General features: G+C 37.4%; 1 protein-coding gene across 1 annotated transcript in view; it reads right to left on the bottom strand.

The window, feature by feature from the left end:
• Nucleotides 1-17,253, bottom strand: part of ptprma (protein tyrosine phosphatase receptor type Ma) — a 181,086-nt gene extending 163,833 nt beyond the window's left edge. Inside the window, exon 1 of the mRNA XM_073864064.1 lies at nucleotides 16,923-17,253. Coding sequence (XP_073720165.1) covers nucleotides 16,923-17,004 — 82 coding nt within the window. The 5' untranslated portion in view covers nucleotides 17,005-17,253. The remainder of the gene's footprint in view (nucleotides 1-16,922) is intronic.
• Between the last annotated feature and the right edge of the window lie 9,248 nt (nucleotides 17,254-26,501).

Genomic DNA, 26,501 nt, shown 5'->3' on the forward strand with positions numbered 1-26,501 from the left:
TGCACTGTACACAAGGGGGGCCGCACGCTGAAAAAGTTTGAGAACCACTGCAGTACAGTGTATATTGCGGTACATTGCAATGCTTTTTCTTGTTTTTTAATCAAAAATGTAAAAAAAAGTTTTTTAATTTTTTTAAGCCAAAGTGTGTCCACACGTAGGCTTTGAACGCTGCAGCTTTTTTTAATTATCTGCCATTTTCTCACTCCCGCTAACTTTTGGTACATTGGCTGAATGGCTGTATATGACAGACAACTAGACAGTGACAACTACAGCAGCGGCAGAGGAGGTTGTTTGACACACACACAGAGGGGTTTGATGGTTTTTTTTATATCGACACTAGAGATTGAAATATCGATACACTATCACAGAAAATTTTATCACGATAGTTAGCTGTTAAATTTTATCACAATATTTTTGCACAGCCCTATTCACATATTGTATATTTATTGTCTAAAAACTAGACTTATTTTTTTAGGTCATTTTCCTCATCAAGAAAACACATCTTGATTTAGGAATTTTTAGATATTTGTACTAAAAACAAGACAAAAATACGAAGTAAGAAAATAATTTTTTGCAGTGTAAGTGGTCAAATGTTTGTCGTTTGTTTTTAGGTTTTATCCCTCGTGTTTAAATCTCTTTAACTCCCAGGCCTGAAGGACCGCATGTAAAAGTGCTGAAGAGGGGAGTTCATGAGCACAAACAGCTGCGTGTATTCAGGAATCTGTGTCATATAACACACATAAAGAGTCAGCAAAACTACACACACACAAAGAGAGAGAGAGAGAGAGGTAGCGCTGCTATCACAAATCTGTCCCAGTGTCTTTATAATCACAGGCCTGTCACTGGCATACAGACGCCAAATGAACTCTTGCTCCACACTGATGAGGGTTCGTCCGTGCAGCGTGGCATTTTCAACACTAACTGTTGAGTTGTGCGTCTGTCATGCCCGCTCCTTTACAATTTAAGTGTCAGAAAGATAGAGAGTTTGTGCGAGTGCTGTGGAAATGGATTCCTCCATGACGGCGTGACGTTTGTTCCGACCTCCTCTTTAAAGACGGAGCAACCCACAGGAGGAGAACCGGGCCGCTAAACCTGAGCAGCGGGGACTCTGAATGCTGCCAAACTGGTGACAGGCCATGCCAAACCCCACACACACACACACAGAGAGACACAAGCTCCAGTTTACAGCAATTAGCAGTGTCACAGTTTCATTAAAGCTTCAGCTATCAGCTTAACCCTGTTCTTTAGAGCGGAGATAATAGGACATCTATCTATGCTGTTACATTCAGACTTTGTTCAAAGAGTGACAAGAGCTTAAGTTGATCTCATGGCAATAAATACCCAAAGACAAAGTATATATCAAGGCACTGAAGCGTAGATATTTTAAGGCGTGGACGTTTGGCTTAGTATATCCGGATATCAAATTTCAGAATTCATCCATTACATTTTTATAGGTGACGCATGTAATTTAAGAATCAAGAGTACAACCAAATGGATCTATAATTGGTTTCAGCAGCCCAAATGAACACACAGTATGAGCAATAGAAGGGGTGGCGCAGATCAGGCACACTCCAGCTAAAAACAGATTCATAAATCACACAACAAACATGTTCATTAAAAACATACAGAAACATTATTCCACCCTGTCTTCATTAAACATTTACACTTATGCATTTGGAAGATGCTTTTATCCAAAATATCTTACAATTTACTTGAGCTACACACTTTTTTTTACCTTTACTGCTCTGCTTGTTGACACTCATGATCAGACCAAATAAAAATAAGATAGAAATTCATCATTTGATTTCACGCATTCACAGCAGCTAAATCCAAAAGTTGTAAGTAATGAAACGGTCTATTATTACCTTATTTGAAAGGGTCATGAATAATAATGTTGAGCTCTGCTCTGATTGGCTGTTTCTCCTTCAGTAGCTCTGTGTGTGTGTAAACAGATCTTATGTTTGAGTCTGTATCAAAAGAAGATACAGATTTTGAGGAATAATTAATTGTTTGGAGATTATTAATGGACGTTTACCTGCAAAACATAACTGTAACGTCAATAGTAGAACTTCAGCCTAAACGCTAGCATATAGTATTAACTAGCATATAGCATTAACTAGCATTTAGCATTAACTAGCATATAGCATTAACAGCATATAGCATTAATTAGCATATAGCATTAACTAGCATATAGTGCTAACTCAACAGTCACAACTTTGTACTTAATTTAATGTTGTGGGCGTACATCACAACTGTAACGTCACAGTTGGTGTTATGTTGAGATTGGTCTGTTTTCCAGCTGTCTTTTGCATCCGTGAGGTTTATTTATATAAGGAGGAAACATTTGTGTTTGAGTCTCATGATATGTCATCACCATGTACACAACTCTTATTATCCATCTATGCCTACATAAATACAGTTTTACATTGTACGGCACCTTTAAGAGGACAAACCAGGTCAATAACTGAATTTTCCATGGCCTCCTGTTTATTTCTCTACTCTGAGCCCATGTGTGTTGTTGTGAGTTAGTTTGTATGCACGCAGCCGTGTTCCCTTTCACGCAGACTGTGATGTTACTACCCGCTGTTTGCTATTACTGCCCCTCCAGTGACTAAACAGAGGCAATGCGAACAGCCCGTGGCTGGACTCGATTAGCTGCGAGAGACCTCGCTATTCGGTTCCACCGAGTAAATCCTCCGCAGGGGCCCGGGGACGCCTCACGCTTGAAAGCAACACTTAAGAATCTGACAACAAACCAAACTGCTTCAATTTAATCCATCTCCCTGGGTGAGAGGAGTTAGAGGTAAACATATGCCCTCATTATTTGCACCGCTGCATCTGTTGGAGTCAGACTGTGGATATATGCAGGCATCATCAGCACAAACTCCTGAGATCACAGCAGAGATTAATGCAATAACATACACAAAAACATTTAAACTCTTGTTCAAGTCAACATGAAGCCTATTTACATAACACACATTCCTACTGTCGCTACTCAATACTGTAAATGACTGCAAAAATGTTTGTCTGTATCTTAAAATACGATAATTTAGTCTGACTCTGAGAAGACTTTCCTTTTAAGTGCATGTCTCTCAGCTCCATTGTATGACTATAATAAATGCCCTGTTTCACTTGGAAATAAGTTATATTATGAGAGGCTGTGAATGCAGTTTACTCTGCCTGACTTATGAAGTTCACTGAAGACAAAAAGGGAGTTTAAGTATTTGGAATATTTGAACACGTATTGAGCAAAAGCCAATGACCCAGTTTACTTATTTATTTATTTTAAGAGAAGACTTACAAAATACTCATCCTCTCAAGAGATGAGAACAAATGAGCCATGCTGGGACAAAAGCCACAGAACATAACAGTCTGTACTATTGCATCAAGATGAACAACACAATATCTAAACCTAAGAGCTGTCTCGCTTCACCAGAACTCATTACTAGTGGAGATACTATACTATAGGCTTCATACACACTGCATTTAAATTCAGTTGTCACTTTACCTTTTAGTGCTTAATCCTGTACACACACTTTAGTCATTTACGAGACGGACAACCGCATTCTACAACTGAATTAATGAATGCAAAATGCAAGTAGTGACAACCACATTTACAGAATCTTTATATAGTGTTTACATAACAGAACTAAACAACTAGTTGTTGATGAAGTATTTAAGTGTGTATCGTGGGGAAAAAAAGTCTTGTGTATGCACGGTGCAGAAAATGAGAGAGGCACAAGCGTTCAGATCTTGCACGAAAAATACATCAAACAAGAGAAATTGAATAATAAACTGAAATAAATCCAAATGCTTTACCTCAAAAATTAAAATATTCAGACCAGCAGCTTCTCACTTTAAATCTCCTCACCAGCGTTTTTAAAAAAAAGTTGCCAGCCAGCACCAGCATTTTTTATTATTTTCACAAAAGTTTAATGCCTTCCAGAAAATGTTCTTCTTTTAATATATAAACATACAATATATAAAATAAAAGAACAGAACCTCTGCTTTCTAACAAAAGAAAATGTTTCGTCCTATCTTCATTTGTTCTCTTTTTATCACCTCTCAAAAATGGGTTGTAAATACAAAATTTTGAGTAAAATGCTCAGATAAATCAATTTTTGTGAAGGACTTTTGTTAGAGATCATATTCAGCACACTGATCAAAACATACACAGAGTTTTTACCATTTTTGGATCAGTGGATGCTTCAGTGTTTTATAATTTAAGTAAGAGCGCCTCCTAGCGAACAATAGCGGAAATATGAATTGCCGGAAAAACTCCTCATTGGCAGGGAAGCGTTTTCTCTTATTTGTCAAGTTAACTCATCAATGGTGGGGAAAGAGTTAATAACACCAAAAATTTGATTGCTTCATAAGCTAAAAGCCATAAGAAGAAAAAGACGAAGACCTGGCAACACTGCAAAACAGCGCTGAGAGAAGCAGAATCACAAATGCACACAACACTAAGATGATGGTTTATTGCAAAACATAACGCTGTAATATTATTTTGGTTAAAGCTGTGAATGATAACTGTTGCTATGGTTAACTCTGTGTCAATCATCACAGTTTCGGGAGTGAGTCTTGTCCTGTACTGACATGGAACAACCATTTAGGGGATTCACTCCTGCATTTAAATGCAGTAAGTCTGCTGTGTGTACTGGGCCACAGTCACTGATGGAGAAGAGAACATCTGACTTCAGGTTCTTCTGAAACCTTTACTAGTTCAGAGACTGAATATGTTATGATGTGTGAGAGTAACATACATACATATATGTGACAATTTAACGTTAACATTTCTTCTTCACTACCCAGAAACCACACAAAGCTGCAACGTTATAAAGAGCAAAAGACTTTTTCGGCATTCTGCCCGAGCTAATAAAAAGAGGGAATACATTTTCCTGAACAATGAGGTATTGATGACATGATCAAACAGCAACCAGCGCAGAGTGAGAGGTGCACACGGTTTATAAATGCAGCAAGCATACAGCAACAAGTTTCATTTATCATTTAAAATCATGCAGAACAACATGCAGCATATGAGAAAGACACGCCGGTGATTCTGGGTACTTGTCTGCTGAAGCTCATGCATGGAGAGCGGGAGACGAGTTTATAAATGAGAAGAGCGACAGCAGTATGTAATAAAAACTTCCTAGATTGAGTAAAGTCCTACAAACATGCTTATATTCAAAGAGAAAACATTTATTAACAAAAGCATTTTGTTAAGACAGAAGCGCTAGTTGAGCACTTTTTTCTCTGTCATCATCTGTCATTGTGTCGTCTCTTCCTCTTGACCATGACCAAGTAAACACATGCATTCGTACCCTGCCAGAAGTAAAGGCTGTTCATTCAACCATGTGTGTACGTTCGGGTGCACCTCAAAACAGACAATACCCCGGGCTTAAGCGTCATTGCAAGTTTCTTAAGGCAGAGTAATGAACAGTGACAGTGTAATTGCATAGAAGATCAAATTAATATCAGTTTAGCCAAGACTCTTTATGTGGTCTTTATGTAAACTGAACAGTTTGAAGAAATCTGATCAAAGAAATTACCCAGTGTAATAAGACCCAATAATGACTGCTGGAATGTAAAAAAATAGTTTTTTGATAAATAAAATGTGAAATAAATATAGTAAAAATGATATTGTGAAGTAGTTAAACATAGTTACTGTACTTATGCAGTGGAAAGAAAATTGGCAAAAAACAAGTTGGGTTGTTCAGTATTCGGCCTTCGGCTGAGTTTTTCATTTTATTCTGCTTTGGCCAAGAATTTTCCTTTTGGTGCAGCCCTACTTATAAACTGGCAAAAACAAACATTTTTACTTTTCCTCAAGAGAGGACAAAATGTGCAGAAACTAAACAGTTACAATTACAACTTATAATCAATCACAATTAGCCTACAGTGTTTCTGGAATTTCCACGGCTCAGTTCAGAAAGGCTCTACTGGTTATTGAGTTTTGGTGGTGGCGTTCATGTGCACTGAGCTCATAAATGTGATTATTCTGACAGAGAGAGAGAGAGAGAGAGAGAGAGAGTGTGTGTGTGTGTGTGTGTGTGTGTGTGTGTGTGTGTGTGTGTGTGTGTGTGTGTGTGTGTGTGTGTGTGTGTGTGTGTGTGTGTGTGTGTGTGTGTGTGTGTGTGTGTGTGCGTTAGTTAGTGAGTTGTGTTAGTGTAGCACTGCTCTGAGGAAGCTTTTGGGTGCGTCCCTGTTAATGCAGCGCCTCTGGACTGGCCTACGGCTCTTCACATCCAGCGGTTGCTGTGTATCACATCTTATCTGCCTGCCTGTCCAAATGACCCTCCACCACCCGTCCACACTCACTCCGTCAGCTTTATCTCCTCATGTTCATCCACCATCTTGTCTGCTGTCTGTATTGTCACGGCGCTAGAAAGACTTTCTTACCGACAACAATCCAAACACAACTCTCTTACAGAAACAAACACAAAGATTTGAGGTCCTAAAGAGACACGGCAGCATCCGTTCATCTGTGCCAGGTCTGTGTCACGTCTGCTCATGTTGAACAGATGAACAAACAAACGCTCACAGTTGCCTGGCTTTTGTGAGATACGCTTTAGTTTTGTCTCAGCTCTGGGATGTTGGGTATTAGGTGGAGAAGTTTGTATAAGAAGTTGGAAGCACGACTCTCTGGATCAGCCAAGTAGTGCCACACAGAGTGATTTCTCTTTTCTTCAATGATCTAAACAGGGATTTGCTTAATTTGGCATCTATTGGATTTGCCTGGTTTATCAATGTGGATTGTCTTATTTCATGCCGATGGCTTCTCCGCGGGGCTTTGGAAGCATTTGCGTCGTCAGATGAATGGATCTACTAGACAAACCCTGCGCTCCTTTGAGAAAAGCACTACAACTAATTCTTCGGTCCACTGGGAGGACCAAAACTCTCTTCAAATCCAACAAAACTCAAATTTAATCCAAAATAATGGTACCATGGGAGACTTTCAGTTCTAGACCTCCAATCATTTTCTACATGAGTGAAAGCAAGCACACAGTCAAACGTGGATAAAAGTTTTCTGGTAACCACCCTGTAAAAGGTTGCATTGATCTAAAATAGTTTAAATAAAAACTGGCCCTATATCTATGTTAGAGCTGCAAGATTTATGATTAAATGGGAATCATGATCATGATGTAAAAAAATAGTTTTTTGATAAATAAAATGTGAAATAAATATAGTAAAAATGATATTGTGAAGTAGTTAAACATAGTTACTGTACTTATGCAGTGGGAAGAAAATTGGCAAAAAACAAATTGGGTTGTTCGGTATTCGGCCTTCGGCTGAGTTTTTCATTTTATTCTGCTTTGGCCAAGAATTTTCCTTTTGGTGCAGCCCTACTTATGAAAGCAAGCACACAGTCAAACGTGGATAAAAGTTTTCTGGTAACCACCCTGTAAAAGGTTGCTTTGACCTAAAATAGTTTAAATAAAAACTGGCCCTATATCTATGTTAGAGCTGCATGATTTATGATTAAATGGGAATCATGATTTTTCTCCATGCACAGTAAAAAAATTATTTGCCACCTTAAATTTTTTTGTTTAATCAACTCAACACAGAAGTCATTTCAACGTACTATTATTTATCTTGACTAGAGATGAGTTGTAATAACTACAAATGAGTTGTAATAACTTATAAAATATAGTTTTTAGTTGTAGCAACTCATCTCTTGTTAAGATAAACAATAATAAATTGATACAATTTCAACAAAAAAATTAAGGCAGCAAAGATTTTTTACAGTGTGAAAAACTGAGATCTGAGGTTGCGAACTGCAAGCAATGGCTCAGTTAACTGCTCATCCATCGCATTTAAAACACATAAAGAAGCTACGGTAGCCACCACCAGACAAACTGTCATCTTCGGAGACAGCTTCGTAAAAAATTTTGTCCGTTAAGGGCTTCTGTAGAAACATGGCGGCACAAGATGGCGACTTCCATGTTAGAGGACCCTCGGTGTATGTAGATAAAAATGTCTCATTTTAAGGCAAGCCTGCCGCACAAGCCCTGAAAAGTGAAGGCAAAACGTCTTGATCGCCCCCCAGTGTCTGGTCCCAGTATAGGTCATAAACCCCGCCTCCCCATGTTATTCAATGGGACTTGAGACCAAATAAACAATATAATTACACTTCAATTATCTTTTTTCCGAAGCTGGTTTCTGTCATTTATTGTAGTTTTTATCACGCTGGTGTAAATTCAAATGTTTGTTTTTAAAATAAGTTTGTGTTTTGTTAGTTATTTAATGATATAAAAACGGTGGTGTCACGTCATGATTGAGAGCTGTGGTATCGTGTGATATGCGCATTCTGCGAGGCCGGGGTCTTGATTTCGCGGCTTTACTTCCTGTTCACTACTGCGCAGGACTGGTCCTGAAATCGCTACTGCACAGACTCGAGACCCAAGATGTCAGCGCCATATCGGGACACTGGCGGCTTCACTTTTCACCAATGGAAGAGAGCGAACAGGCATCGACCATCTTTTTTTACAGTCTATGTTCTATGGTAATAAAAACATAAGGGTTCATTATAAAAGGTCTTTATACACCAATGATAATATAGTTTTGTATAATATTTTGCATTCTGTCAAGAGATCCTTCTAAAAATTACACACTGCACCTTTAAAGGTAACAACCTCAAAACGGTCTCACAAAAACACTAAACCATCAACATTTTGGGGCTTCACGCAGGCATGTTAATGTTCCCCTCCTATCTGATGGGGAATCTTGTGGCAGTCATACAGAGGTATTTCCTTGCCTTTTTTTCTGAACCAATATTGTTGCATGGTCACTCTCACTTTTTCCTCATTTTTTCCTCTTTTGTGTGAAAATTGCCGCTCCGAATCCACCAAGTAAACCGACTGTGTTTAGATCTGTCGACTTGTTACACGTCACACGCGTGACAGCAGAACGCCGCAAATAAGGAAGAGCGAGGAGAGAAATGATTGGTAAATGAATAGGGTATCTGAACACATGAATGCAGCATCTGAATACAGGGAAGTACTGCACATGCAATGCAAGCGAAACCCCGTCATTTAGAAAGAATTAATGTATGAATTTTTTTATTAATCATTCAGCACTAATCTATTCCTGCAGTGAACGATTCTTCAGTGCACATCGTCAAAAATATATATTACTTTACATTTGTTTCTTATTCAATATTCTGTCAATCAAACACACATCACATTGAAGAAGTAAAGTAGGTCAGGAATGGCATTGCTTGTTGATTTTAGTCTGATATTTCCCCTCTGTGGACTATTTCACGGCACAACATAAAGTCTCTATTTCACACCGCCCGCTGTACAGATGACTCCAGGTAACTGTCTATTTCACTGTCACAGCATTTTTATACATCATCAGAAAACAGGTCATTCTGGTTCTCCACTGGCGGCCCTTCCTTCAGCTTAGCCCCTTAAAATGCTCAGCTGTTCTAATTCTGAAGAGTTCTTAACCTCACTTAACTTTACCCATGCCACATGAGATTCCCACTCCACTTCCTTGAAAACGTTCCTCCCCATCGCTCTCGTATAAATGGATGACATACATACAGGGCTTCATCCATCAGGAGCAGATGAAATATGAGGTGTTGAGGAGCAGACCATGTCCTGGAGCGCTTCATAAATCCATATATCCTTCCTGCTCTGAGAACAGCGACAATGACCCAAAAACATGGAACAAGTGCCACATGAAAACCCAATCTGCCATCAAAACCGAATAAACGTTTAAACAGAAATGTTTTGCAAGTAAACTATTGTCCTGTTGAAACAAGCACCTTAAACCATTAGCATTAACTCCATTTATTCAGTTGAATGTTTAACATTATGATAAAGGCTCTTGCTGTTCTCGAAACATTTATCTACTGAACATTAACAAACTTTTATCACCTGCAGTCAGATTTTTCCTCCTGAACTTGAAAAACTGTACAATGCCAAATTAAATATTTACACACATTTGCCTCAAAGCTTTATAATATAAAATTTATATCACTTTTGTTTTCAACAACTAAAAAAGTAAAGAGTAAAGTAATGCTGTTAGTTAGTGTTACTCTAAAGAAAGACTAATGCTGCAGTTTTATTTAGCTTCAATAATAATTTTACAAATTACACACATATTTTGCATAATGTTTATTAATGATCTGGCTCCCTTTGGCGGGCACCTTTTCCGGAGGTTTGCTTCACAGCGAATGCTTGTATCAGCACCACTGCAGATGTTACCAGATTTAATCAAACACTTTAAGACTCAGTGTGCTTTTAAATACCATTACAAACCATAAGTCTGAGTTTCAGTCAAACAAGTGATTGCAGCCATAACAAGTCACTCACAATAACACAGAAATACAGACGGCTCTGACTAATATTTAATATGGAGAGCTGATATGTTCTGCATGGTGTGTGACTGAGTAAATGTTTTGAGTAGAATAACAAGAGCTCAATGTGCTGAACACAACATAAGCTTTACTATACATAGGGCCTTATAAAATCCGTTTTATTTTTTCCCAAATTCCGTTTTATTTTTTCCCAAATTCCGTTTTCTCCGTTTTAATTTTTGCAAATTCCGTTTTATCCGTTTTAATTTTTGGCAATTATATTTTTTACCCTTTACTTTTATTTTAGTCATAGTGAGTGTGCCTTCTAATGTTAATGATTAAAATGTAAATGATTTGGGGGAAAAACTGGATAACAGAATTACTTAATGACTATAAAAGATGCATTTACACACGCACATACACACGCGCGCGCACACACAACTCAATTCAATGCATTGTTTTTTTTAGTGTTGTTGCAGGAGGCAACAGTGTCAACGCAGTGGTGCCTTCAGAAGTGCCTTAAACACATCAATCCAGCGGAACGCGATCCATATTTTATACACAATCACTTGAAATGCATATAACTTTACAAACATACACAGGATAGTGATCTGACTTCGGACAGCATGAGCACGCAGCTCTTTGCACGTGCGAGCGAAAGAGAGACAGAGAGCGGCGCCATGATGCAGATGATTATATTTTAAATGCGAGGGATAGTTAGTTTGCCTCAGCTCGCTTGAAATGCATAAAACTGAACAAATACATGAGGATTTGTGTTCGCACTTCGGACAGATGCATGAGCGCATGCACATGAGAGAGGTACAGTGAGACAGACATGGATGAGAGAGTGCATGTATCTTTGCGCTCACCGTGAACAGAGTGTTGACTAAACTTCTAAACTAACAGTTCTCCGGTCACATAAAAGTCATGTGAGACCTGCTCGGAACTAAGTGCTTAGCGTCGAATTTCTTAATTTTTTCGCTGACGAAAGCTGAGTCGTGGAGGGCCGCTTCGCCATGGTTTCAGTGTTTTGGAGGAGGTCTGAAACGACGGGAGGGGGCGTGTCGCCCAGATTTACTTCCCCCGGTCTGCATTTCCCCCAGACATACGTTCGTCTCCCACACAAAAACATAATTTTATTCAAAAAATGTAAAATTCCGCGAAATTCCGCGTTTATACTAGATTCCGTGTTAATTAGCCAATTCCGCGGTTCCGCCCGCGATTCCGTGATCGCGGAAATTATAGGGCCCTATATACACACTAGAAATACAATCAGACCACATAAATGATGCTGAATTTAAATCACAACACAACCTCTTAATGTAAACACAAACACAGGTAGTGCCATCTTCACTGCACAACTCATCTTTCTAAAATCCTCAAACAAGTTTATGTCACCTTACAGCCATGAATCATGTTTTGCTATAGCCATAGGCCTGGTGCAATTTGTAATTGAAGACAAAAGGGTTCTCATTCAGAGAGAAGTCTATTGCATTCACCTGTGCACATAAGATCAGTCATTTCTGGTTTTGTACACGATCATACAGATGGCCCCTTAGCTAAATGACTAAAAGCCATATCACAGTTACTTTAAGACAGACATGCATCATAAAAACTAAATCCCAGCATTTACGGTCTACATTAGCTCTAGGAAATGAAATTAGAGATGCAACAGAGACAGAAAACAGTAAGCCGGTCGTCCTCGTGTGCTTCGCTCAGATGTTATTCATTCTAAACCAAATCTGCCATTATTAAAATGGAAAAGGCCTCTATTTTGGCAAGGACTGTCGTGTTCAGCGCTGGCATTTCCCATGTTCATGTGGTGGAGCGGTCGGGCGGTCAGCACTCAATAATTGGATTATTAATGAAATTAAACCTGCACTCTTAGTCTGAGCGCAGCGGATAATCAGAGGGAAACATTACTGTGCCATGTGTATAAAAAATACAAACAACTTAGCTTGGCTTGAACTACAAACTTTACACATTACAAACTGAATTACAAACCGATGATCGTAAGTGCATGCTATTTTAAAATTAAAGAAAATGTTTGTTTTTGTCATTTGAAAAAAAACTACCCTATACTTGTTTTGAATATGCTGCATAAGGCAGAATGGATATTAACTCTTTTCCCACCATTGACAAGTTATCTTGTTAATTAACTCTTTCCCCGCCATTGACGAGATAAAAGTGTCACTAATTTTTGTGTGTGGAGGAAACGCTTCCCCGCCAATGACGAGTATTTCCGTCTTTCCGCAATACCGCTATTATCCACTAAAGTTCCGCAACTTTTTAAAACCGGAAGTATTGCCCTATGGCAAGCGGCTGCATGTCCGTGTCTCCGAGGCTGCACCAACACCAAAAAACTCTTCCCTGCCAATGACGCTATTATCCACCAGGTGTCGCTCTTACCCAACTTATAAAACACTGAAGCATCCACTGATTGAAAAACAGTAAAAACTCTGTGTATGTTTTGATCATCGCTCTAATCTGATCTCTAACAAAAGTCTTCACAAAAATGCAATTATTTTAGCTTTTGCTCAAAATTTGGTATTACTGAAGAAACCTTCCCATATTTCAGAGAACAAATACTAGATATGTTGTGTTTTTATATATTTAAAGAAGAAATTTTTCTGGAAGGGATTATACTTTTGTGAAAATCATAAAAATGATGGTGCTGGCTGGTAACTTTTTTAAAACACGTTGGTGGGGAAAGAGTTAACTTTAAACCATGATTCATTCAGTTACAACCTTACTTTATTTCTAATTAAATATGATGTTTACTTGCAAATACATCATGTTATGAAAAAGCTCATGTTGGTTCTAAAGGTTCAAATTATTTCTTAACCACAAAGGAGCAAATAAAAATGACAAACATGACAAACTGGTGCTAATGGAAGAATAACACTGAACCCTTGAATGAATATAAAAAAAATAAATCATTTTAGAGCTGAACCTGAAGCATCTTCCATTAGCACAGGATAAATATCATCTATTCAGAAACCTCCCTTATGCTGAATTCACAACGAGTATCAGCCGAGTGTGCAGAAAATGTGTGAGGAAATAATTAGAGCGTCATTAAAAAAACAATTTGGCACTACATGGTCCTTGCATAAAGCTCAAATATTTACGCCTCCTCTATTTAACGCTGACATAAATAAATGTGCAGGATTAACGCCGGGCGTCGATGCTTGGCAACAATTAAAGATGTCATCGAATGTCTGAGACGAAAACATGCCAGCTGAGTTCAGCGGAGCCGTAAACGAGCCGTACCGAGGAAACTTCTGCTCTCCCGTCCCGTGAGACTTTCATCTCAATGTTTTGAGCGGTCACACGATGCTGAAGTAGGCCAATCTCCCTGTCAAGAACCTATGAAACGTGTGTGACTTCCGGGGCCGATCCTACCCTTCAAGAAACAATAGGCCTGATCACAATTAGGTCAGGAAAACACTGAAAAGTGCTGCAGTCAAGTTAAACTAGGCCCAGCAAATTGCTAATGACTCAAAAGAGGGCCATTAAAACTCTGCAGACGCAGGTTGACAGTAATGGAGATATTCGCCTGTGGTCAAACGCATGCAGAGGGAGGACGCCGGATGCATTTACCTGCTCCGAGCATCTCACAAACCAACACAACTGAGAATATCACACCAAAAAAAGCTTTTGAAATTGGGACAGCGCAGGCCCGTTGTGGATTAATTAGCTCTGTTTTCAGGCCGGCAGTCAACTACAAAGACGCTTAACTTAGCTAAACAGCAGCCGTCGTATTATTAGAGTTTAATCACCCGGTGTCGGTTGGTTTACAACCGTTTATGAAGCATGATGGTCGAGTATGTTCTGCTGGCGGACCACCTGTCCACCTCGCGCTACCCAGTAGGTCTCTGTCGGTAAAAGCCGCTGATTCATTAGCTTTTATGCTTGTTTGTAGCCCACAGAGGACAAAGTAGTGTTCATTACAACAGCAATGTTTACTCAGCAACTTACATGCAGCAGAGAATCCTGCAGACCCGCAACAGCTGCAGGTGAATGCGCTAAAGCAGCGCATGTGTGCAGTGTATATTTATGTATTTATGTGTGAGTGCACATAATAATTTCTATTACTGATTTAATTGTAAATCAAAAGGCAATATTGAAAAGAAAAAACTATTTATCATATATTCTCTGGTGAGATAAAAAGCATTTTCCTTGCTGCACAAACACACATGATATCTGATTTATTAACAATTTGACTACTAAAAAGCCATTTTGCTTTTAAATGTTTCATGTTTTAGTCTGAAGCTCTTACTAAAGTTTGTGTATAGATGCGTGTGTGTGTGTGTTTGTGTGTGTATTACTGGTGAGGATTGGAAGTCTGTTTGCAGAGGTCAGCCACAACAAATACTACTGGAATTCTGCAGAAGGGCGCAGAAAATGCTTTTGGTAAACACACCGGGAAACTATTGGGACCACTCAAAGGCAACCATGGGGCTTATGCAACCTTTCACGACCATGAGTCGACCCTCAAAATACAACACGCAACAACACAATCAGAATTTAATCATGGATGGTAGATAGATTTTATAACTGGCATCCCTGATTGAAATGGTGATCTAGTTTCAAGCTCCCATGAGAACCCGGAAAGACTTGAGGAAAATATTTTGGACTAATTAAATGAATCTGATAACCACACAGATGTAAGTCGTGGCATTCAGGAAGATGATCAAGGAAGGAAGAAATGCAGGTGAAGCCCATCAAAAAGAATGGATGTCAACAACAAAGGCAAACAAGAACAATATGAATCAAACACAATGCGACTGGAATAACAAACACTGTATTGAATCCACGGAAGAGGCTGTTAAAGGTTGTGCGGCTCAGGATATCCTCTGCGTCACCAGTCACAATAATCTCTATAATTCCCTGCACCGGGCGACAGTCAGAATAACCCACTCATCATTTCATTCTTACATTATTTGAACCTCGTTCTTTCTCCATTAGGTGTTCATTTGAGCAATGTCTGATTTTAGTTTCTTTTTAAATATTTGGTAAACTCATTTAGAGCAAAAATGCAAATATATGGGATAGTTCACCCAAAAATGAAAATTAATTCTCCCAACATTTTCTCACTCTCATGTTGTTACAAACCTGTTACAAAGGAAGATATTTTGAGGAATGTTTGTAACCAAACCACATTCACTTCCATAATATTCTTTTATCCTACTATGGAAGTAAATGGGGCCTTCTTCCTTCGTTTTCATCAGAACAAAGAAATGTATACAGGTTTGTAACAACATGAGAGAGAGTGAATAATGACATCATTTTCATTTTGGGTGAACTATCCCTTTAATATTTTTTAATAGCACTGAACTGGCATAACCTGGTTTGTGTAAAAGTAAAATTGGTAATTACATAGCAAAAGAACAGCATGTTAGTTTCACGTGAATTGGATTTTCAGTGTTAGTGTCAATCTGGTGTTCATCTCGTGCCATGTGTGTGCGCTGCTGCCCCCATCAGGACACAAACATACAGAATAAACGTCTGCAGAAAAAATACTTCAACAGACTAAATACAAAATATTCAATTTTAAATCTACAGTTAACAAAGTAAAGCCTGTAATTCATGAACCTCCTAAACCTTAATCTTAAAACTGCACACATGTTTACATTAAACTCGTTAATTAAAACCAAATTAACCCGAGCACAGAAGAGGCTTTTAACTACAACTAGTACTCCGAAAACCACTTCAAACACATCCACACTGTTTTCATTAAAACCACAGATGTCAATATATATTAAAGATTTGTTCATATAGACACTTTCACAAACAGAATAAAGTTACAAATACGGCTTAATAAACACAACGCACAACTCTATACACTCAAATGCATCACAACATTATGAAGACAAGCAGCATTCAAAAGGAAAGTAGTTAACGTAAAGCTTTTTTGCGTTAAATATTTGGCTATGTTTTACATTAAATACAACCCGCTTCATAAATCTCGTTTAAATGCGCGGGTTTACTGACAGCTGACAGATCACTACATAAACTAACGGGTCAGGTTAGTGATAAGAGAAATACAAATCACTACAAATGATATATTTAGGCTAATTGCATTTTATATATTTTACTTTTATACATTTCAGAACACTATCATAATCATAACTTACACGATATTTACATTGAACTCAAAACCAAGTGAAACAATATCATGATAAATACATGTTGAAAAAAGCACACAGTCCCATAAAACATTACAGTAATAACAGGGTAGTTTTGTGCGTGACGTATAAGAGTTTAAATGTGAAAATAATAAAACATTCAAATCTGGCTGACGACCAAAAACATTCAATCTTTATTTTAAAAGCATTACTCGTTTAAATAATCGCGGTATATGATGTGTGTGAAAGCTATAGATGTGATTTTTCTCAGACAGAACAGCAGTTATTCTCATCTATTGTGAGGGCGATCTGAGGAAAAGTTTGGGGCTGTGGCTCACTAACATCAAACGGCGGCAAAATACTGAGATTAAATAACTTTATAAAGTTTATATATAGCTGGAGTGAGTGTGGAGAAACTTTACCGAACCTGTGAGCCGTGAAAACGGGTCAACTTTCCGCGAATCTCCTCAGAAATAACCGAACAGACTTACCTTGAAATTCTTGGACCGCCGCTGCCGAGATCAATAAACTAACGGCGGAGAAGAAAAGAGCCGCTAAAAGTCTCCGATACATGGCGAACGCCGCCCCGCGCTCCTCTCGCGGCAAAGCCAAATTATTCCCGTTAGTTTGAGCTGTGACGCGCCCGGAGCCGTTAAACGAGACTGTCTGTGCGCGAGTTTAACTGTGAGTCCGTCAGTCTTTACCGACTTCAGGAGCGCCGCCGAAGGACGTGACGTCACCGCGCTTGAGGGGCGTTCGGTGAGCTCGGCGAGCGCGTTCACTTCAGTCCTCGCCGGTGGAGTTTCGAGCAGGGTTCGGTGAGTGAAGCAGAACAGATGCGCTGAGGATCGGAACCGAGCTGAAGTTTATTATGTTCAGAAACCCAAGTGAGGGTTGCACTGTAAAGTCCAACTCAGAGCAGTGCGCGCGCCTGTGCGTGACAGGTATGCGCGTGAGGGGGGATATTCATACAAATACCTACCTGTTAAACTACTTATCACTCGTGAAAAACTCCTAAATGATTTGAATAAAGCCAGCAGGTTTGTGTTAAATATCCCAGGGAAACATTTGGTATTAAAGTGCAGAATGTTCCCAACAGAACAACACTGAAAATATTCAAACTTCACAGTATAAATATTTGCTGTGGTTATGCAGCTGTTTTCCAGTAACTTACTGTAGATATAAATTGATGTTATTTACTGCCAACAGTTTGATCAAAGTTAAATGAATATTAAACATTTACAAGTCTTTATCTTTACAAAATAAAACATTCTGGGAAACAAAATCTGAAGGGAAAAAATGAAAAAGGTTGATGAAGATTTCTGGTTTCCAGAATGCTTTGCATGACGCTGTTATTTTATAGTTTTATTCTGTAAAGATAAAAACTTATTAATGTTTAATGTTCATTTAACTGTGATCAAACTGTTGCCAGTAAATAACATCAATTTATATCTACAGTAAGTTACTGGAAAACAGCTGACAGTAATACTGTCATTTATACAGAATGTTTACAGTGTATTACTGTCATTTATACAGAACGTATTACAGTGTAATACTGTAATTTGTACAGAAATGTTTACAGTGTAATACTGTAATTTGTACAGAAATGTTTTACAGTGCAGGTATTAAATTGTTGTAGATTCTTCTTTGCAAAACAACACTGTAATAGTTCATAATATAGTTTTCTTTTTAAAAAAATATAAAAACTTTGTAAAACTAAACAAATACATGTTAAGGCTTTAGGCGTTTTTTAAATATTGACATTACATTGTATTTTTCACTGCTTTACCGTTTTATAAAAGAGACTGGGGCTAGTTTTTCACTCCAGTATGTATTTCTCTTCAATTTTAGTATATACACAAAACAAAGTTTAAAAAACACACTCTTCTTTTGTAAACACAGTTCAAGCTTTCATCTCTTTCTTCATTATATTGTTGACTTTTGTCTGGGTCTTAAACCAACACTTAATGTCACTGATACAGTGACTAACAATGTATGTATGTATGTATGTCTCTGTGAGGTCTAGTTCTGCTTTATTATTTGTAGTCACAGCTGATGATGATTCTGTTTACTGAATCAATAAAGAGATTGATATTCAACAAGTGTTGTCTCATGTAACACATCTGCTTCTTTTATTTCAGCACAGCACAGGTCAAACAAAACCCACAGCATCAGGTCCATGCTGACATCTACAGGATCACATCACTACATGCCCTGTCCTGATCCTGTAACCCCTGCTGCAGAACTTATGTTTGGAAACTACTCCTGGATGATAAGCACGATTAGATTCATCCAATATATAAAATATCCGAAATATATCATTGCATTGACTTATTTATTTTTATTAAGTTTGGTCAAGTCACATTAATTGTATAATGCTTTATTACAATGTTTCATTGTTTCAAATCAGCTTTACAAGAAAAACACAGAATCACTGGGAAATTATTAAATAAATGGCAATATAATAGAATATAGTGTATTATTGCACATTTATTGCCCTTATAGCCTTAATAGATTATAATCATTGACGATAAAACATGTATTCAAATAATATGATTAATAGCAGGCATCATATTAAACTAACGCCCTTCCGTCTTACATGGAAATATATACAAGTATAATACCGTGAACAGCAGTGTAAAAGCATAAAGAAATGATTTTAACATCATTAAATCATCATTAGGAAGAGGTATTGTGTAAGTATTTTGAATAAGTTGCTGAATTGCATGTTAGCCATCTGTTGACCAAGATTATCTTATATGGGAAGCTTAAGCTGTTTTGTTGTGTTCAGTTCTGTGATTTCTTGTACAATCAGCATATACATAATCTCACAAATATTTCCTTGTGTTTTATTATTTACATACACACATTATTGATCTAAACATCTGACATTTCTTTGTGTTTTGGCTGATGTCATCAATATATTTTTAGCTCCTCCCCTTCAACTACCTGTAACACAAATATACTCTTCACCATCCAATGAGTTTCTTATAGATAAAATAAATCCTATAATATATGTCGTATAAAGTTCTGTAGCATGATTCTATGAAGCACTGTCAGAATAAAGTGCATGTATAACAGTGTGATGTGTACAGAGTAAAAACACATCAATGCCTCTATATTTAGTTTTACACTGAGAATGAAACATTCAGTCCTATAAACATTCACTTACACAGCAATGAAACAAACATCTGCTTCAGCGCAGTTTCACATACTTACTTAGACCAAAGACCTTGAGGTAAATGAAACAAAAATACAGTCGGAAAAGCTATCAACAGTATGCAGTTCACTGCAAGGGTCTCTGAGCACAATTTGGAAAAGTTCTCCACAAAACAAGGTTATTACATTTAAAGCCGACATGCTGGCAGGGTGGACCGCACCACAGTAATTGAATTTCATCTTTAGTTTTGATGTCAAGACCCAAACAGTGTAGAAATTTAACCTCGATCCATTCCTCTAAAACATCTGTTTGTTGCCATTACGGCGGATGTTCGGAGCAAACGCATCTAAACCCAAGTCTGAAAGGAAGATGAACTAACTGAGCTATTGATGTAGCAGAAACAGACCCATGTTCTTTGATGGAAAATGTCTTTCATCACTTACTTTAACAAGGTCAAAACAGAGTCACCAAAGGTAGAAAATCAGTGTCAGTGACCTGATGAGATGAGTAAGATCCACCCGTGTCATTTATAGACTAACACACCTTCATCTGATCAGTGTGCATCAACCAGATGTGTTAAAATATATTTTAAATCATGTAAATATAATGTTATTGATCACACTTTATTTTACATCACTGTTACAGTGTAATTATACATTTAAGTACTATGTCATAATCATTAACAACATTTACTTACTATAGGGTTGGGGTAGGATTAGGGTTTACAGGGTTCCCACACCTTAGTTAACTTCAAATTCAAGGACATTTCAAGGACTTTCCAGGTCCAAAACCCTCAAATTCAAAACTAAATGTGGGGACACATTTCAAGGGAGAACAAGGTTACATCGTGTTATCTTGTAAGATACATTGTTACAGTTCCCTTTCGAGGGACTGTGGTGTGGTGACACTTTGCGGACGCCTCCAGGAGTAAGTGCATCTGAATGTGTATATCAAATTCAACCAATGGTGAGGATTAATGACAAAGACAGGGTGACGCGGGAGCCAGGAAGTATATCACTATCTGAAATATTGCCAAAGACGGCGTTACAGACGCAAAAAGTATGACAAGGGAGACGCAGCGTCTCGTTCCCTTCTCAGTGAACAAGAGTTACATACGTAACCCGAGACGTTTTCATGTTTCAAACACAACTATGCAAAAAAAGCATTTTGGTATGAATCAACATTCACATACAGAAGATATAAGCATTTAAAGTGAACAGTTTAGCACGTGTGATTAAAAAAGTCTAGAATTTTTATGATATTATCCTACACTACACAGGGAATATGGTGGATTTTTTCTTCTTCTTGCATAAAAAAGATTCAAGCACTTTCAATGATCTGTATCTATGCATGTATATTTTCAAAAACTTCCCAGGGCCTAGAATTTTTTCCCCAGATTCACAAACTTTCAAGGATTTCAAGGACCCGTGGGAACGCATTATTGGTTTAGGGTTAGTTGCATGTAACTATGCATAATTAATTGTTATTATTATAATAATTACATGTAGCATGTGTAACAAAGACACCGTAAAAGAAAGTGTTACCATGTTATTTATTAATCATTGTTACATTTCAGTTTTGAGCATAGAGTTTTTCACACAACTGAATCAAAACTCCATATTGACTTTTTTTTTATTGTGTAAGATCACAGTCAAATTTTGGATCATAACCATTTGAAACCAAAGAGGTGCACCTGTAAACATTTTCTGCATGGTGTAATTCTTCACTGCAGGGAAGACACACAGACCTTCTCCATGTTTCACATCAACTATAACATGATACCTGCAGGAAACATTAGAAAGAAGGTCACTGGAGACTGAGACACATCACAAACATCTGTGGTCACAACACACCTTCATCATCATCATCATCATCATGCTTTCATGCAGAGTATTCTTTAGCTGTGTGCTGGATGTTATTGATTGTATTTCTAATCTGCTTTCATTCTTTAAGGCTGAGAGTCTCATCTATGAATTCATGGGGAAATGGAGTGATGTAAAAGCCCAGAGAAATAAAGGACATTGATTTATTTAATAATCACCATGTTATTCATTAAGCATTTGTCCTTTCAGCATGATAGATTTTGTTGCTGCGTACAGTACATCTTTAAAGGTGTGGCTTCAGATATTCAATGAATGCCCAGATTTCTTCTGTTCTTACAGGACTGGTCATTCATTTGCAACTGAAGATTTTTCATTGATTCGTTTTATTTAGGACAACAAAAGAAGAGACTCGTGGGAAATCAATGTCATTTGTGTTATATTTTCACTGATGGAACAGAAGTGGCTCATGGTCGAGATTTTCAACAATGAACAATCTGAAATAGTCTGAGTAGCACTAACACACATGACAGATTAGATATGGTTACATACTTGTCTACATCTACATTGTTCAGATGCTTAAAAAAACTGAGAATACATTTTTTATAGTGTTAATAAAGCAAAAGAGATTTATATTGTACACATTTTCTAGCTTGACCGTGATGCAATAATACATTAATTTGTGTGCTTTTTTGCATTGCTGTTTATCTTTTTATATTTTAAATGAATGATGAGCTGAATTGATCTAACTATCATATTGAAGAGTTGTGTTAGAGTCAGATCACCAGTAGAGGGCAGCAGAATCAACATCTGAGTCAAACAGCATTACATCTTTCATTTCAGATCATAGTTCACGTGTTTCAGCCCTTCAGCTCATTTATATTCTAGTGTACTCTTAAAAGTCGAACAAATAGATCATCTCTGATCAGCATCATGATTCATGACTGTGATGGGAATTAAAGACCACAGCATGTTTGATAAGAGGATCGAGTCCTTTGATATATCCCACTATAATGTCCTCTGAGAATTTTATACTCATTCAGTGGTTTCATTCTCTTGAAAGTTGAGCATTATTTTCAAGTCAATTATTCCTCTTATAACACATACATTGCTCTGGTGATTATTGTAAGACATTTGACAGGTCAGGTGTGTGTTTATAAAAAATAATGCATGCCCAAAGAATATTTCTCAATCAAATAAAGCATTCAACAGCCCCGTGGTAAAAGTAAATATTTGTTATATCTCTGTTTAATGTCACTGTCTATCTATCACTGGTAGTTTGACTGTCTGAAGATTGCACAGACTGTGATTCTGGTCTGATTTCAAACTTTTGATTAGTTTTTTTGGATGCAGGGTTTCCTACTTGATCAACCATTTAAAGATGGGGCTGCTAGTGTTTGCTAAACCTGTTTGGCAACAATCATTGCTCTTGCATTACATTAAAAAAGCATAGAACTGATACGCTTTACTTCAGGACGTGTCTTCCTGTTAAAACAGCTGAACTGTTCCTAAAATCACAGAGAGGAACAAAGGCGAGCACAGGTCCAACATCCAGAATGAGGCTGACAAAGACAAAGTAGTTTAATCAGCATCCAGGATGAAGGAGAAAAGGAAAATGAAATTGGAACGAGCCAAAAGCATCTCGTTCCTTCAGATAACTGCGCCGTCTGGAGGCAATAACCCAAGAGAGGGTCACTGATTCACATAAACAAACAGCTTCATGGCAAAGGTCCAGAATCAGGCCAAAATCTTTCAGTAAGAGGAGCCCATTAAAGGCCAACTGAAGGTAACTCTTATCTACAGCCTGCACACAAAAGCACACATTCAATTACTTCCTTATATCATTTGTAAAGCTGTCGTTGTCCGAGTACATTTCTGTGTATTTTCACACGTTCAGTGGATGTTGTACAGAACATATTAATAAGTGAAAACATCATTCATGCAACAATTGACTCGGCTACAACCACTACACAGCAGGATGATGAACGGCGGCCTCGTGTGGAGTAATGCATTACAGGCACAATAATATCAGTAACTCCAACGATTGTCCGACTCACCTTGAGCGGGTCGCTCCGATAAGAGAAGGACGTGGAGCTCTGGGTCATAATGTGTCCTTGCTTGAAGCTTTAATTTACATGTGGGTTTGTGTTTGATACCCACCAATGTGCCAGAAATCCCCTCAGACACTGAACGGGTTTGAGCACGTCTGAGGTGAATTCATGAGGTGTTCTGCCTCAGGACATCAGTCTGAGATGAGAGGAAGATATTCTGCATCTGTGTTTGCTGTCCTACAAGAACAGTGTCCTGCAAAGAGGTTCTTAAAGAACTTTTACTGCCCAGACAACCTAAAAATGAATTATAATATCCAGTTTATCTCAGAAGTTTCTCATGTATGAATGTGGATTTATTCAATATGTGAACGTTTGAATTGAAATCTCAAATCATGGGCATCTTGGTAAATCTGAGACGTTGTTGAGATGTCTTGAGAAATTCAGGAATCCTTTATTTCAGGAGAAACACCTGGGAAACAGAAACAGTTTAGAGAAAAGCAATTTTCTATCTTTGACTTTGACATGTTATGTCCTTTAAAAGAGCAAATTGAAATTGTCCTTTATAAATAACTAACAAGCTTTCAAACCTTCATAACTCTAAAGAAACAGCGATATGTTTATTGTTATTCAGAAGCAGGTGCATTTATAATGTAAGGAAGTCACTAAAAGACTTTAAAAGGACTTCATCTTACATTACTGTTGATTTATGATGAAGTAAAAAATATTGATCTGAGATCCACAGAGAAATATGAATAAACACACATGGAAGAGTTGAAGTTAATTATGTCATTTATTCCAGAAGGTTTCATTGCAGCTCATACCCATCAAATCTTCATGTAAATGATTTTTGGAAAGGAAAATCAGTCACATCAGTAAAAGTCCATAGTGTTCAAATAAATGTCCCATCAAAACAAATCTGCACATTAGCATTTAGATTTCATTTCAACGTTTAGTAAATGATTCTTGTCAGTAGTGATGTTCACACTGAGGGCTTAACAATCACCACCATCAGTATAAACAAACCAAACCAGCGGACAAAGAAACTATCAAACAAAGACACAAAATATAATGTATCTGCCAACATTCTTAATTCAGCAGCTTCAAATAAAAGACACAGAAAACAGGAAAATTATATTGAATAAATCGCAAAAAAGTGAATAGTTGGTTAATTATAATAAAAGCTATGTTTAACAGAATTAACAAAACAACTAAGCTAAACCAATGTTAGCAGTCTATAAGTAAACAAGCCAACAGCCTTAACTATAAAATAAACTGCATTGATGTGAGTCTCTCTACTAATAAAAGCATCTGCTAAACCCATAATCTAACCCTACACTGTATAAAAATTAGCTGTAATTCTGCAGCTGGTTGCTAGTAACTTACTGTAGCAGATAAAGACTGAAAATTTTCATTTAACTTTGAACTGTTGCCAGTAAATAACATAAATGTAAAATCTACAGTAAGTTACGAGCGACCAGCTGCCATTAATACTGTCATTTCTACAGAAATGTTTTACAGTGTAAAGATGTAAACACTGGTGACAGTCAACAACTTATTAACTAGAAAGAGGAGCTCTGAACATCACCACACAACAAATAACCAAGACTGAAGACAAAAACAACAGCAGCATGAACAAAAGCTTCAAACAGCAAAAGAACATAAACTCCATCATTTATTCATTCTGCAATGCATGCTGGGAGTCTGCAAGTCACAAATCAGCAGCGTTCTCCAATCTGAACCAATATATTTCTACAGACGTCTATTGTTAGTCTAATATGTGTTTGTAATTTGCATTTAGCTGCATGGGGCTTAACTCCCTGTTTCTGTTGAGATATTGTAATAAAACTCAGCCGGTTGACAGAGACCACTTTAAACCCAACAAACAGCATTTTCTGCTTAATGTCATACAAAAAAACACATTTACTGGCCTTCTGAACTCGTCATTTCGCATTGCTTTGTCTACTTAGTCCATGTTTATTTCATTGCTTTAAGAAAAACAAGCAAGACAAAATATTATATAACTAAATAAAGAGTCGTTTATTTGTCAAGGATAATTGCAAACCTGATGTAAGTTATTTCATCAAAAATAATACAGCCTCAATGCATAGCCACTAACATAAAAATCAAATATAAGACTCCTTATCAGAAATAAAAACATTACATCACTAATACCAACTTTCACACTGTTTTACTGGTTTTGTTGTGGAAATTTGTATTATAAGAGTTTTTACAAGAGAAATACAATATCATGAAGACTTTATATTAACTATGTTTAAGAACACAGTTATAAACGGTATAAATGATGTCATTTATGTGCAAATAAATCCCAGTGGTTCCTGACATTGAGCAGAAGAAACTGATGGTGTTCAATAGAGGTAAAGATTGACCTTTACTGATCTCTAATCCTCTGTGTTTGTACTGTGGTGTTTTTTTAAATCATCACTAAAAAGAGCTGAGAATCAAATACATTTATTTTGTCTGATCAGACACTGAGGTGTTGATGTGTTAAGTACTGAACGTGCCCTTCAATCTCAATACTGCCACATACAAGTAAAGACTTTCATATAAATGCCCTTAAACATCTCACAGAGACGCTCCTGTGACCAACAACTCTCTCAACACATTCACTCCAGGTTTAAAGTCACTTCTTGTTTTTGTCTTGAAGGTCTTTTAACTTTCCATTAGTACTTTATTCACAAACACTAAAGTGCTTCATCTTAAAACAGTTCATGGCTCGATGTGTCTCTAGTTTATAGTTTTGCAAAGAAAACTATTCACAGTCAGGATGATTCCCATAAAGGACATTTTTATTACAAAAAATCAGATCCAGTTATTTTATTATTATTATACCACGAATCTGTGGTATAAGAGGAATAATTGACTCCGGTCCTTTGAATTATTTTAAAATAATGCACAGCTGAGGTGTAACGCCGCTTCACGCCGTGCTGCATTACCACCTTGGGTCTGCATTATTTTCTAATAATTTAATAGACTATCGTCAATTATTCCTTACATGGAGAAATAAAGATGAGTATAAAG

Source organism: Misgurnus anguillicaudatus, chromosome 25 (genome assembly GCF_027580225.2).
Source record: "Misgurnus anguillicaudatus chromosome 25, ASM2758022v2, whole genome shotgun sequence".
In the NCBI taxonomy this organism is placed as follows: Eukaryota; Metazoa; Chordata; class Actinopteri; order Cypriniformes; family Cobitidae; genus Misgurnus; species Misgurnus anguillicaudatus.